Source organism: Phyllobates terribilis, unplaced genomic scaffold (genome assembly GCF_046119375.1).
Source record: "Phyllobates terribilis strain yellow unplaced genomic scaffold, ASM4611937v1 Scaffold_11__3_contigs__length_659146591, whole genome shotgun sequence".
Classification (NCBI taxonomy): domain Eukaryota; kingdom Metazoa; phylum Chordata; class Amphibia; order Anura; family Dendrobatidae; genus Phyllobates; species Phyllobates terribilis.
The window spans coordinates 305,882,169-305,896,257 of record NW_027362771.1 but is presented as its reverse complement, the minus strand read 5'-3'; the positions used below and the strand labels follow the sequence as shown (position 1 = coordinate 305,896,257).

The window sequence follows — 14,089 nt, the reverse complement described above, 5'->3', positions numbered from 1 at the left end:
TGTCATGCTGCATGACTCACGTTCTCTTCAAATTCAGCTCATGAACAGATGTCCTCATGTTTTCCTTTAGAATTAGCAGGTAGAATTCATCGTTCCATCAATAATAGCAAACCGTCCTTGCCCGGATGCAGCAAAACAGGCCCAAACCATGATACTACCACCAGAATGTTTCAAAAATAGTGTGAGTTTTTAATCTATAGTGTTTTTTTCTCCAATCAGAACACTTCTCATTTAAACCAAAAAGCTCTATTTTGGTCTCATCCACTCACAAAACATTGTTCCAATAGCCTTCTGGCTTGGTCAAGTGATCTTTAGTAATCTGGAGACAGACAGCAATGTTATTTTTTGGAAAACAGTTGGATTCTCCAAGCAATCTTGCCATGCATATCATCGATGTTCAGTATTCCCCAGATGATAGACTCATGAATATTAACACTAGTTAATGTGAAAGAGGCTTTTAGTTGCTTAGAGGTTACCTTGAGTTACTTTGTGACCTCGTGGACTATTATACGCCTTGCTCTTAGAGTGATTTTTGTTGGTCGACCACTCCTGGGGAGGGTAATAATGACCTGGAATTTCCTCCATTTGTACACAATCTGTCTGTAAATTTGTGGAATCCAAACTCTTTATTTATGGTTTTATATCCTTTTAAAGCCTAATGATCATCAACAACTCTTCTTCTGAGGTCTTCCGAAATATCCTTTGTTCGTGCCATGATACACTTTCAGAAATGTCTTGTGAAGATAAGACAATGTTAGATCCTTGTTATTGAAATAAAAACCCACTAACACCTGATTGTTGTTCCATTGACTGAAAACACCAGATTCTAACTTCACCTTCACATTATGTGAAAATTCTAAAGTTTCACATACTTTTTCCATTTACAGATGTTTGATATTGGATCATTTTCTTCATTTAAAAAATTACCAAGTCTAATATTTTTGACAAATTTGTTTTATTTGGTTCTATTTATCTACTTTTAAGATTTGTGTAAAAATTTGATATAGTTTTAGGTTAAAGTTATGCAGAAATATGGAAAATTCTGAAGGGTTCACAAACTTTCAAGAACCACGGTAAATGATCATTAAACCCTAAAGGGATTTTCCCAACATTGAAAGTGGTCACCTATCCAAGGTCATCTGTCAGTCACATGCGTAACCACCACTCCATTCCGACACTTGGAAGCTGCACTCTCAGTGGTTCCTGCGATTGGACACTCTCACTGATCAGAAAGGTGGATAGGTGATAACTTTCAATGTTGGTGATAACCTTTTTAAAATTCAGAAGATACCTTATTTTTCTTCAATAACCCTCAACCTTGACCTCCTGAGCAGAGGTTTTCTTGTTCATCATCTTATTTATAGGGGGCATTTAAGGGCCTTCATTTCCTAGCACACCATCATCCTCCTCACCTATATCACATGGTACAATCTAATAAATTAACTGGAGTAAATACGGTCATTGAAAACAAAACACCACACAATTTAATAGTGCCATAGTGATTATATTAGTTTTAAACATGAAAACATAGTAAACTTATACCCAAGAATTAAAAATGCTGACAATATCAGATTAAAATACAGAACATGCAAATTCAGAGAAACATTAATAAATGGTAATCATATCTTGTTGCTGCTAGCTGTAATAATTTCAGACTCTTCTGACATGGTAGTGTGCTAGCAAAACCTTGCTCCTTCTGTTATTATTCACACAGTGGTTATCTTCTTGTCTTTGGTGGCCTGCTTGATGGCAGCCTGTTCACAAATGATCTCCTTGAGTCGTTGCAGCCTCATATTTTGGGTAGTTTGGTCACCTACACCTGTCTGACTGCGATGAAGAAGACTGAGGGCATTGATGTACTCCAGCTCGGTATATTTCACCCCTTGGTCCACCACTAGATTTAGCAGCTCATCGGCAGTGTTGTACATCATTTCATAGTACTGCCTGCAAATTGAGAAGATAAAGTCAAAACATAGAATCAGTGCAACGAGAGAAACAGCAGATTCTCTGATGGGATATATTACAAAATTTCTAATAGTTGTACTATTGATTTGAAACTGTTTTTAAATCTGCTCCGATTCGCTGCTATCCTCCTCTAATGAAAACCCCCAGGGTTTTCGTTACCCTATGCTGCCACTAGATCTGTCCTGCAGTAGTTCTTAAGCTGTCGATCAAACACGCTCAGCTGCACCTAGTGACTCTGTCTAATAAAAATCTCTAACATAGAAACAGATTAGATGTGAACAGGTGCTTACTAGGAGCCGCTTTCGCTATAAAATACTAACAAACAAAGCAGCACACTGCAAAGCTAAGATGCGAACATGAAATATATGAAATTTGAATAGTATTACTGCTCTAGAAAATAGAAATAAATGAGAAATCTTAGCGCATAAATTGGCCAATTCATGTGTACCTGGTAGCCGTGATAAGGCGTTTCTCATACTTAGCGTTGCAGTGTGCTGCTTTATTTGTTAGTAATAAAAATCTCTGACAGCTGGATTGTGGCACAGCTCAGCTATACTATGCTGAAGATTCCCTGATACCAGCTGCATTTGCTCCCAATTACCCAGTCTAATTTTTGAAGAACAGATGCATCTATGATCCTAACAAAACATCCTCCAGACTCCATCTTGGCATCCTCATTACTCTGACAATTGTGCGGTAGCCACATTTCAGCTATTCTATGCTGAGCTCTGCTGTGCATGCAGGGGAGCGTATGATTATGCTCTGGAAATCCCCATGAACCACCAATGAAATGTGGAGTTTATCAATATTAATGACTAATGTCAAATATTCAAAACTATCAATGGTCAAAGCATCCATAGAAATAACAATTTCCTGTGTTGAGATCTCATTTATTTCTATTAGTTAACCGAAAAAAATGAACTGGAGTTTAAGGTGGTATACAAGCAAAATATAAGAGCATGTTCACACTGGCCATTAAACAGAAAAAGCCTAAGATAGAAACAAAATGAACATATACCCTGCTGGCCAGTGTGAACATCCTATATTTTGCATGTATACCAACTTATACTCCAGTTCATTTTTTCAGTCAAATTTCAGGTTTCTGCACTTGGTGTAGGTAAGGATGTGGCCTCCCTTTCTTTGAGCTGGACATTACTTTATATAGCTTCCCATGGCTGGGTATCCATATTTGGGACCTGGTCCTGCTCTGCCCTTATTCACATTGACATCATTTTTGACACATGGTAAGGTTTTAATACTAGAGGTTAGGACTGTCCCGATTTGGTTACACCTTGACGTTGGGGTGGGATGGCTTTTACGCTTTTTTTTTATATGAAAAATGGTATTTACTAAGTAAACTATGTTATTTATTTGCACTATTGCTTTTACTAACTTACAGCAGGGTATATGTTCGTTTTGTTTCTATCTTAGGTTTTGTCTATTTCTATTAGGTAGCTCACAGGGGAGGGGCCTGCATCACTAAGGAGAAGCAGGGGGTTGCTGAGAAATGGAGTTTTAGCAAATAAGAATAGGACCCACAGAAGAAGGTGAAACAAATGTGGAAGAAAATCTTTATATTGGGTTTGTACTGTATATTAACAATAGTGATGCAGATACTGTGCTTTGTAAAAAATGTTACCATTATGGGAATAATCTTTTAATCTCAGAATAAAAATAATACAATTTTGAAAGCACCATTGAATCATTGGCACATAACGTGCCAAAAATTCACTTTTGTGTATTAATGATTTCCTCATAGCTCATTCATTTAGTAAACCCTTGTAATATTCGGAACAATTTATAACCACATTCTGTATGATTATCTATCATTGTACTAAGGGATAAAATATCCCTAGTGTTGTAGAAATAAATCACAGAAATTTAATAATGTATGATTCCTCTACATCTTACTTGCGTCTTCCATTTCTAGTCATTTTTCCCCTTCATCAACTTGTATGTTTTGAATTTTGAGTGATACAAGATTTTGTCTACTACTAGCTGAATACTGATTTACTGAAAGAAAGTAGATGCTTCAAAAGTAACCCTTTATCCTCCTAGCAAAGCTGTCTGCATCTTCTGAAAGATGAACTATATGCTGTCTCCTAGATTGTAAGCTTATGTAGGCACATTCCTAGGTATCATGTTTCTGTATACATTAAAGAAGCACAACCATTAATATTGTTTTTTTATTAAGTGTGTGGTGTGTGTGTATTAAAATACTCACCTACCACCACTTTCTCAGAGATCCAGCGGCGTTCTGCTCCACTTCTCAGTGACGTCACCCGGAAGTGGCTTTTACAATGCAAGTCTATGGAGTGTCAGAACGAGGGTACATAGGCTTACCCTGTAAAAGAGACTTCTGGTGAGTCTGCATTGTGGCGACGTCACTGAGAAGAGGAGCAGAACGGTGCTGGATCCTGAAGAGAACAGAGATAGGTGAATATATTAATACACTCACACTAAAAAGAACTACATATATATATATATATATATATATATATATATATATATATATATATATATATATATATATATATATATATATATATATATACTCACACTTAATGAAAAAAATATATTAATGGGAGTGCTTTTTTAAGTCTTATGTTTATTAATATTATATTCATTTATTGGCGTATATTTAAAGCAATGAGAGTGTCAATAAAACTTAACCTTTAACAAACATCTAAAAGAGCCATGCTCAAAAAACAAGTAAGTATAAAACTGCACACATGGTAACAGCATACAATATTGACATATAAGTGCTCACAACGACAACCGTGCAAGTAAAAAAACAGGAAAATTCTCCTGAGAAGAAGCCCGTAGAATAGTGCTGGAGGTAGAGGAGAAGGTATGGTAATTGTAATAAACCTATAATCGTGAGGCTATTAGGCACATTTTAGGAGGAACTATACATGCCTTTACTAAGGTTCAGTACCACGGCATGGACTGTTTAAGGACCCGTTCTTTGGACTATATGCTTCTTCCCCCTGTAATTACATATTCCCCTGATGAGGCCTCTGTATCAAGGCCGAAACAAGTAGGGAGGGACTTTGGGGGTCACTTGTGTAAGGTCTACACTTGTGTACTTCCCTTGTTAGGGCAGGAGCTCTTACAAAGGGCACGACAGGGGATTTTAAGTTTATTACAATTACCTTCTCCCCTGCCTCCAGCACTATCCTACGGCCTACTACAGTGGGTACAGCAAGTATTCAGACCCCTTTAAATAGACAGGTGTGTGCCTTTCCAAATCAAGTCAAATCAGTTTAAATAAGCACAGCTGGACTCCAATGAAGGAGTAGAATATGAGTGTCTGAGCAAAGGGTCTGAATACTTATGACCATGTGATATTTCAGTTATTCTTTTTTAATAAATTTGCAAACATTTCTACATTTCTGTTTTTTTTCAGTCAAGACGGGGTGCAGAGTGTACTTTAATGAGAGAAAAAAATGAACTTTTTAGAATTTGCCAAATGGCTGCAATGGGGTCTGAATACTTTAAGTACCCACTGTATATAGGAATAGAGAGCAGTTTGTCTATTAGGCACTAACAATGGCCACCGGCACTCTATTCCATGTAATTATTGAATAATCAGAGAATAAGTAGAATGTCTGTTGTACAACTTAGAAAGCATTTTAAAGAGCCATCTGATGAGACACTTCAGAACTACTGCTGTAAACCTGTAAAGGCAAATCACAATGGGTCCTCTAGTGAGTGTCAATGAGGTTCAACTACATCACTGGTAACATGCGCAATTCACCTGACTAGGCTACAGGTATTTTGTGATCAGTGAATGCAATGAAATCGCGCAGCAACACTCATGGCAAAAAGTTGATGGCAAATACAACCTTTCTTTATCCTTTACACTTGCCAAACAAACTGCGAAACAAGATTTATCTAATGTACAACTGATTCAGAAAGTCAACCTGACAAGAACAATCAACTGTGGTCTATACTTGGACATGTGGAAGGTCAACCGTCTGGCAAGTATAGTCTGGTTTTTAGAGACCTTAAAAGAGAAACCATTAAACTGCAAAAAATCAGTTTTGAAGAGCAGAAAACAAATACTGGTAAAGTTTATATTTTATCAGGACTTGCAGAAAATCCACTGCATATTACAGCAGCAAGATTTCAAGAAATGTCCTTTACAACATCGCTACTGTAATATGCTGAAGATTTTCTGCATGTCCAGAGGGAACGTAGCCCTAGCAGTATTTGGATTCCGCTAAACAGAACTAAATTTCTGTATATGTTCCTTGAAACATGAATGATGTCAGATTTCGGTCTCCGCACCTTTTCTACACACCGACTCAACCACATTGCCTTTATTTTATAAAGAGTGCTCATATGTGTAAAACGTTCAGGAAGTCAGAATCGGTAAAATACAGTTTCTGCCTTCTGTTGGGTGCTTGGCAAGCAGCGACATCTCCAGCACAGTAAAAACCAGGATGAGAATAAGACTGTAAAAAGGAGAATTGGAGATCATTACCTGCTTCCTGTCATCCACTGTACATGAACAGCAGATGTTAGAGATGTGTTTATGGAGTGGGCTCAAGAGCCGCGTCAGCTCCATACATGACAAGTGCTGGCGGTGATGGAGACAGTTGCCAGCTGTATAACTGTAGCAATCAAAGCTACCTTCAATTGCTGTTGGTTAACACTTCGACACTGCATTTAAAGAGAACTTGTCATGTCTCCAATTGGTTCATCTGCAGGTTAATTGCGTTACAATGCTGCTTGGCTGCCTTACTAGAAGTTTGGCTACCGCTGGCTCTCAATCAAAGTGATGGGACGAGCTTACAGTCGCCTTTCACAATGCTGTGAGCGATGATTGCAGCTGCGCTGGCACGTTTCAATGACTGAAAGCTGTCGACTCCAGGGATGAATATAGTTCATATTCACCTGGTAGCTGCGCTTTCAGTAAGGCAACCAGACAGCATTGTAATGCTATTAACCTGGAATTAACACTACATCTGCAAGTTAAGTATTTTGGAACATGATTGGTTCCCTATAAGTGGTTTACTCTGGGGAAATGGGTCAATGTGCCATGGTTATCAGAGTAGACGGGGGCATACTGAAGACATTCATCACCACCTTCTTTGTGCTCCTCTGAAGCCCATCTACAAATGAAACTGACAATATACTGCAAAACTAAAGTACTGTAGATTATTGCATTTGCAATCAAACAACTGCAGGTTTAAAGGGAATCTGCCAGCAGGTTTTTGCTATGTAATCTGAAGACTGCATGAGGTGGGGTTAAAACACAGATTTCAGTGATGCCTCTCTTATCAAGCTCTGAGGTTATGTTTGCTTACAATGATTGTTTTAGCACCAGTAGCTTATCATTGCTCATTGCTGTGAATAGCTGGTCCTGTGAGCCCTGGTCCGACACTCCCCCTCCTGTGATAAGCACTTCACGGTCTATGGACATTGTATATACAGAGTCTGCTGTGGGCGGAGTTAGCTTTCTCAGCTCTGCTTCATGCTACATCTAAAAGCTCTGCAGCTAGTAATCTAAGTGATACATCGTTGGATGTAGTTTATCTTTGCCTACATCAGGCTGCTCTCGGATGAGGTAGCCAAAACCTGCTAACAGATTACCCTCAAGTGCCCTAGGGGGAATAAAATAATGGAGCTGCTTCTCTATGGTGCGGCTGTGATGCTAGGTGGTGTTGATGTTGCTACCTGCAACTGATTTTCCAGATTTGCGTCAGTCTGGAGCGCAGTCGACTCTTTGCAATGAATTTCGAAATTAAGACTAGGGGCATATACATCACAGGAGGGGCTGTGGGGCATACACATCACAGGAGACGCTGGGGGACATACACATCACAGGAGACATGAAGGCATATACATCACAGGAGGGGCTGGGGGCATACACATCACAGGAGGGGCTGGGGGCATACACATCACAAAAGGGGCTGGGGGCATACACATCACAGGAGGGGCTAGGGGCATACACGTCAAAAGACGCTGCGGGGCATACACGTCAAAGGAGACATGAAGGCATATACATCACAGGGGGGCTGGGGGTATATACATCACAGGAGACATGGAGGAATTTACATCAAAAGAGGGGCTGGGGGCATACACATCACAGGAGGGGCTGGGGGCATACACATCACAGGAGGGGATGGGGAATTGACATCACAGGAGGGGCTGGGGGCATACACATCACAGGAGGGGCTGGGGGCATACACATCACATGAAGGGCTGGGGGCATACACATCACAGGAGGGGTTGGTGGCATACACATCACATGAAGGGCTGGGGGCATACACATCACAGGAGGGGCTGGGGTCATTTACATCACAGGAGAGGCTGGGGGCATACACATTACAGGAGGAGCTGGGGGCATTTACATCACAGGAGGAGCTGGGGGCATTTACATCACAGGAGGAGCTGGGGGCATACACATCACAGGAGGGGCTGGAGGCATACACATCACAGGAGGGGCTGGAGGCATACACATCACAGGAGGGGCTGGGGTCATTTACATCACAGGAGAGGCTGGGGGCATACACATTACAGGAGCTGGGGGCATTTACATCACAGGAGGAGCTGGGGGCATTTACATCACAGGAGGGGCTGGGGGAATTTACATCACAGGAGGGGCTGGGGGAATTTACATCACAGCAGGGGCTGGGGGAATTTACATCACAGCAGGGGCTGGGGGAATTTACATCACAGGAGAGGCTGGAGGCATACACATCACAGGAGGGGCTGTGGGAATTTACATCACAGGAGAGGCTAGGGGCATACACATCACAGGAGAGGCTGGGGGCATACACCTCACAGGAGAGGCTGGGGCCATACACATCACAGGAGAGGCTGGGGGCCATACACATCACAGGAGAGGCTGGGGGCATACACATCACATGAGGGGCTGAGGGCATACACATCACAGGAGGGGCTGAGGGCATACACATCACAGGAGGGGCTGAGGGCATACACATCACAGGAGAGGCTGGAGGAATTTACATCACATAAGGGGCTGGGGTCATATACATCACAGGAGGGGCTGGAGTCATGCACACCACATGAGAGGCTGGGGGCATACACATCACAGGAGGGGTTGGGGGAATTTATATCACAGGAGAGGCTGGAGGCATACACATCACAGGAGGGGCTGGGGGCATACACATCACAGGAGGGTTGGGGGCATTTATATCACAGGAAGGGCTGGGGGCATACATATCACAGAAGGGGCTGGTCAAGGGCCATATACATTACAGGAGACGGTGGGGTTGTCGCTGCGGTCTACATTGGTGGGATGGTAGTGCAGAACGTGCTGACTCCGCCCACAAAGTACGTCCTCGTACTGGCCAGCGTGAGGACGCAATCCTTTATTGCATGCGCTTTAACGTTCAGTAGTGAATGCTGAGCGCGTGTGTGCATGCTGCAAGCAGTAATTGAAGAGTCCCCGGCTGGCAACTGTATCAGGGAGTTAGAAGACGACAGTTGATGCTCAAAGTTCTGTGGAAAACTGTAAGGCACACTATTTAAATTGCCGCTGAAACGCATTAAAACAGCTTGGTAAGAGGTCTGCCATGCTTAGCAATGATAATCCGCATGTGCTGTGCACATGATGTGGAAATTTACACTGCGGATTATCATTGCGGCACAAACCGCAGCACAACCAATTTAGGCGCGATTTCGCGGCGAAATTGCGCCCATTGATTTGCATTGAATCGCAGCAAACCCGCATGTATAATATCTATACATGCGGATTTGTTGCATTTCAATGTAATCAATAGGCGCAAAATCACGCTGCGGCTGATACCTGGGTCGGGAGAGGAGGCTGCTACTCCTCTCATCCGACCGCTGCTCTGGCTGATAACAGTGAGAGCAGTGTGGATGGGAGAAGCGGCAGCCTGCTTCTCCCAGCACGCGTGCCAGCGGCAGTGTAAAAAAAGAATCAAAAAATAAAAATATAAACCTTCATACTCACCTCTCCGGTGGCCCCCGGTGTCCTCCTGGGCGATGCTGTCACATCGGCGGATCGCTGTACACTGTGGGGCGCGGGCTCAGGCCCGCAGTGTGCTTCCGGGACCTGCGGTTATGTCACTGATCACCTGATGGTCACATGACCATCAGGTGATAAGTGCCGCAGCAATCAGATGATGGTCACGTGACCATCAGCTGTTTGCTAAAGCCGGTAATCAGCTGGTCGGTCTCATGACAGATCAGCTGATGCTGAGCATGGGAAGATTCACAAGAATTTTCCCACACTCGCTAGTTCACCGGGGCTCATCAGCTGATCAACCCCAGTGACCCCCTGCATCACTGTATACTGACAGGGGGCGATTTTACACCCCTGTCAGTATACAGTGCTGTATTCTACAGGTGTGACATCAGTGATTGCTGATGTAACAGGTGTAGAAATGATCCGGATCGTCGTGGGACCTTGGCATTATGTGGATTACGTTGTTGACAGCGGACAGGTGAGGAATATTGTTGTTTGTTTTTTTTTAGTTTTTTTTCAGGAGATCGAGGCCTTCGCGGAAGCGTATAATAAAAAAAAATTGTAGAACTGTGTCTGTATTATTTCACTAAAATTCTTTATTCTGGCCGTGTCTTTTATTGAAAACGTGATGACCATTTTACTACGCGGTTAGTAATGGGGTCGTCTTATAGACACCCTCCGTTACTAACCTGGGCTTCACGTCAGCTGCCAATACAAGGCTGACGTGAACCCCAACCCCATTACCCCCTGCCACCGCTACAGGGCAACCTGGAAGAGCGAGGCTAAGTGCCAGATTTGGCGTATCTTATGGATGCACCATTTCTGGGACAGCTGAGGGGTGATATTAATAGCCGCGGAGGGGGCAAGTATTCATGGCCCCTTCCATGGCTATTAATATCAGCCCGCAACTGTCTAGTTTAGCCTTTGCTGGCTAGATTTTATAGGGGGACCCCACGTCAATTTTTTTCTGGGGTCCCCCTCTAATCTAGCCAGTAAAGGCTAAACAAACAGCTGTGGGTTGATATTAATAGCCATGGAAAATTGTTGGCTAATGGCCCCATCCGTGGCTACTAATAGCAGCCCCCAGCGGTCGGCTTTCCCTCTGCTGGTTATAAAAATGAAGCGGGAGCCCATGCCATTTTTTATTTTTATTTTAGGCTTTGTGCCCATAATTCAGACGTGGCACCGCTTTGGACGCAAATTTTTCCTGCGTCCAAAACGTTGCATTCTATTGAACGCAGGTAAATCCATATGTGTTCACTGAACCATGCGGATTTACCACATTCAATACTTTCTAGTGGTCAAATTTCTGTTGTGGAGACTAGCGACTCCACAAGAGAATTTGACATGATGCGGTCCTGAAAGACGCACCACATGTCAGTGTCCGCGGGTGATTCGCAGCCTCTGATGCACGCATAGCGGACATGAGATTTCTAGAGATCCCATCCACTATGTGGTAACATCTGGACGCTGCGGGTTTGACGCTGTATAAACACGCAGCGTCAAACCTGCAGCGGCTCCTGACTGTGGCTACGTACCCAAACTCACCCGCAGCATGTCAACTTCTGTAGCGGACAGATTTTGACTGATTGAAGTGTCATTATATGCGGTGGATTCACATTTACCGACAACAAAAGTGCGGCATTATAACTCCACGTTTTGGATGCAACATATATACGTTGTGTCCAAAGCGCTGCTGAGTGCTGATCGGGGCGGGGGGACATAGGGGCTAACGAACCAGCTGTAAGATGTTAATTATGGCCAGGGAAAATGTTTGCCTAGTGGAACATTCCCAGGCTAAAAAAAACAGCTCACAGCAGAAGCATAAATTACGTGAATAGAAATGCTAATGAGGATTGGGTGAATGGGACTAACTGACACCCAGCTCTTTTGTTTGGTGATGTTAAGATGTCAATCAGACCTTTTCATGACCAAAGTAAAGAAACACACAGACACAGTGTAAACACTTTATTTGAAATACAACATACCTATTCTTTAATCATTTAAATGAACCAATATACTCACCCCAGTTCTTATGGTAATCCAAGGGCTTAAGCAATGTCCTACAAACTTTATTTAGCTCCAAAAATCATTCATTGATGCTTAAAAACGCTTAAAAAAACACATATAAAAACGGCATGCGTTTTTTCTGGCAAGGAGAGACAAAAACGCTCAGGAAATTTCTGCTTCAAATCTGCATCATGGGCACATACCCTAACTGTTGTTTCAGGAGAACTAGGAGAGTAGCAAAATGTATGTGTCTGCCTTTAGCTCCTTCCCCCTCTCCATAGAATTTTAAAAGCACTAACTCGTATCTCAGTAATGTAGACATCAGTCTTCACTGAATACAGATTTTACCCATGAATTGAGAATAAAAGATCAATCCAGGTGGAGAAATAAGCATATTTCACTATTAAGATATATTACAAATTTGCTTATTTTCACCTATACTATTGATTTATGAAATAAAAATTAAAATGACGGTTACTCTTCCATGAATAATCAGTATGCAATAACCTCTCATGAGCCCTCTAGTGATGGTGGCATTCAGAAATCAGCATCTGAAAAATAGCACTACAATGATTATAAATCTATATTAATTCATTAATCAGCACCTAATTGTGGATCCAATTAGAATATAATAAAAAGAAGTTCAATGCGGTAGAACTGAATCTCCATAGATGTAAAGCACATTAATCGAGATCGGTGGTGGTAAGAATGCTGCAGGAATACAGGTCTCCAATTTCAAAAGAAAATCAAAACAAAAACTGATTTCATGTGGTTTCAAGTAGTTCAAATAATAAATATATCTCTTAATGCTGTAAGTGTATGCATGTTACATTAAGGCTCAGCACAGTGAGAGAATGAAGTATTTTGTGAAAAGATCACAGCCGTGAAGTAAATAGGTAAGAAAATGAGATTGGAGACTTTGAGGAAGGGGGTAATAGAAAAGAAACAATAGATGTATCGGATACAGAAAAGGCAGTGGAATGATCTCTGGAGCTGCAGGAGCTCACATGTGCTATTAATACCTCTCTATTTAAATGCTAATTTTCACCTCTCACCTAGCACCGTGGGAGGAGGGCCTTTAAGAAAGACCAAGAGAATTCACAATGAAATCCTAATTTCTCAGAGATATTCAATCTCTGCTCTACAGAATGACCTGAGCGTTTATGGCGTGTCCTGATACATCATTGTCTTACGTTGCTGCAAGAATGAATTAAACGTTGGTGGCCCTAGTTACCATTCACCTGATGGGTGAAATGCAAAGAGTCAGGCTTACAAAATCTGAAGTGTCACTTAATTTCTCAATGAATTACCGATTGGCAGAATTAATAGTTTTTAGATTATTTCTGCATGTGGATATTAACCCTTTTACTGCAGACAAGGAAGACAATTTTAGCATATATCATTACAGCATTTTATAGCTGTGTTTTATGCTGATGTCTTGCACTTGCCTCTATTTGGGAAAAGCTTAATCTAATACCTAACCTGCAGAAATCCTCTGTATGCTAGTATATACAGTACTGTGCAAAGGTTTTAGGGAAGTGTGGAAAAAATGCTGCAGAGAAAGAATGCTTTAAAAAATAGAAGCGTTAATAGTTTATTTCAAGTTACAAAATGCAAAGTGAATGAACAAAAGAGAAATCTAAATTATATCAATATTTGGTGTGATCACCCTTTGCCTTCAAAAGAGCATCAATTCTACTACAACCACTTTCAAAAAATCTGGGATTTTGTAGGATTATGATAAGGTTTAAGACTAACCAATTAAACCCAGCATGTGATCATTATCATAATTTTCATAGTCATTACCTGAAACAGAAAAGCTGTAAATGAAGTAGTGGGTGAAGAACAGCCAAATTCTCCTACAAAGGTGAGGTTGTGGAAGTCAGTTTCATGTCACAGGTCATACACCAAGACTGAGCACAGTAACAATACACAAGGTAGTTATACTGCATCAGCAAGCTCTCTCCCAGGCAAAGGTTTCAAAGCAGACTGGGGTTTCAAGATGTGCTGTTCTTGCTCTTTTGAAGAAGCACCAATAAATGGGCAACACTGAGGACCATTGACACAGTTGTGACTCAACAATGCACAATGACAAGAATTGTGATGTAGGAAAAGGGCAGAAAAGGGCAGGTGTTCTGGACTGATGAG

The 14,089-nt window shown here is 41.7% G+C and overlaps 1 protein-coding gene across 1 annotated transcript in view; it reads right to left on the bottom strand.

Annotated features, from left to right (window-relative positions):
• Positions 1 to 1,159: 1,159 nt before the first annotated feature.
• EXOC4 (exocyst complex component 4) overlaps positions 1,160 to 14,089 on the bottom strand; it is a 497,223-nt gene continuing 484,293 nt past the window's right edge. The window contains exon 18 of the mRNA XM_073652485.1: positions 1,160 to 1,944. Coding sequence (XP_073508586.1) covers positions 1,707 to 1,944 — 238 coding nt within the window. The 3' untranslated portion in view covers positions 1,160 to 1,706. The remainder of the gene's footprint in view (positions 1,945 to 14,089) is intronic.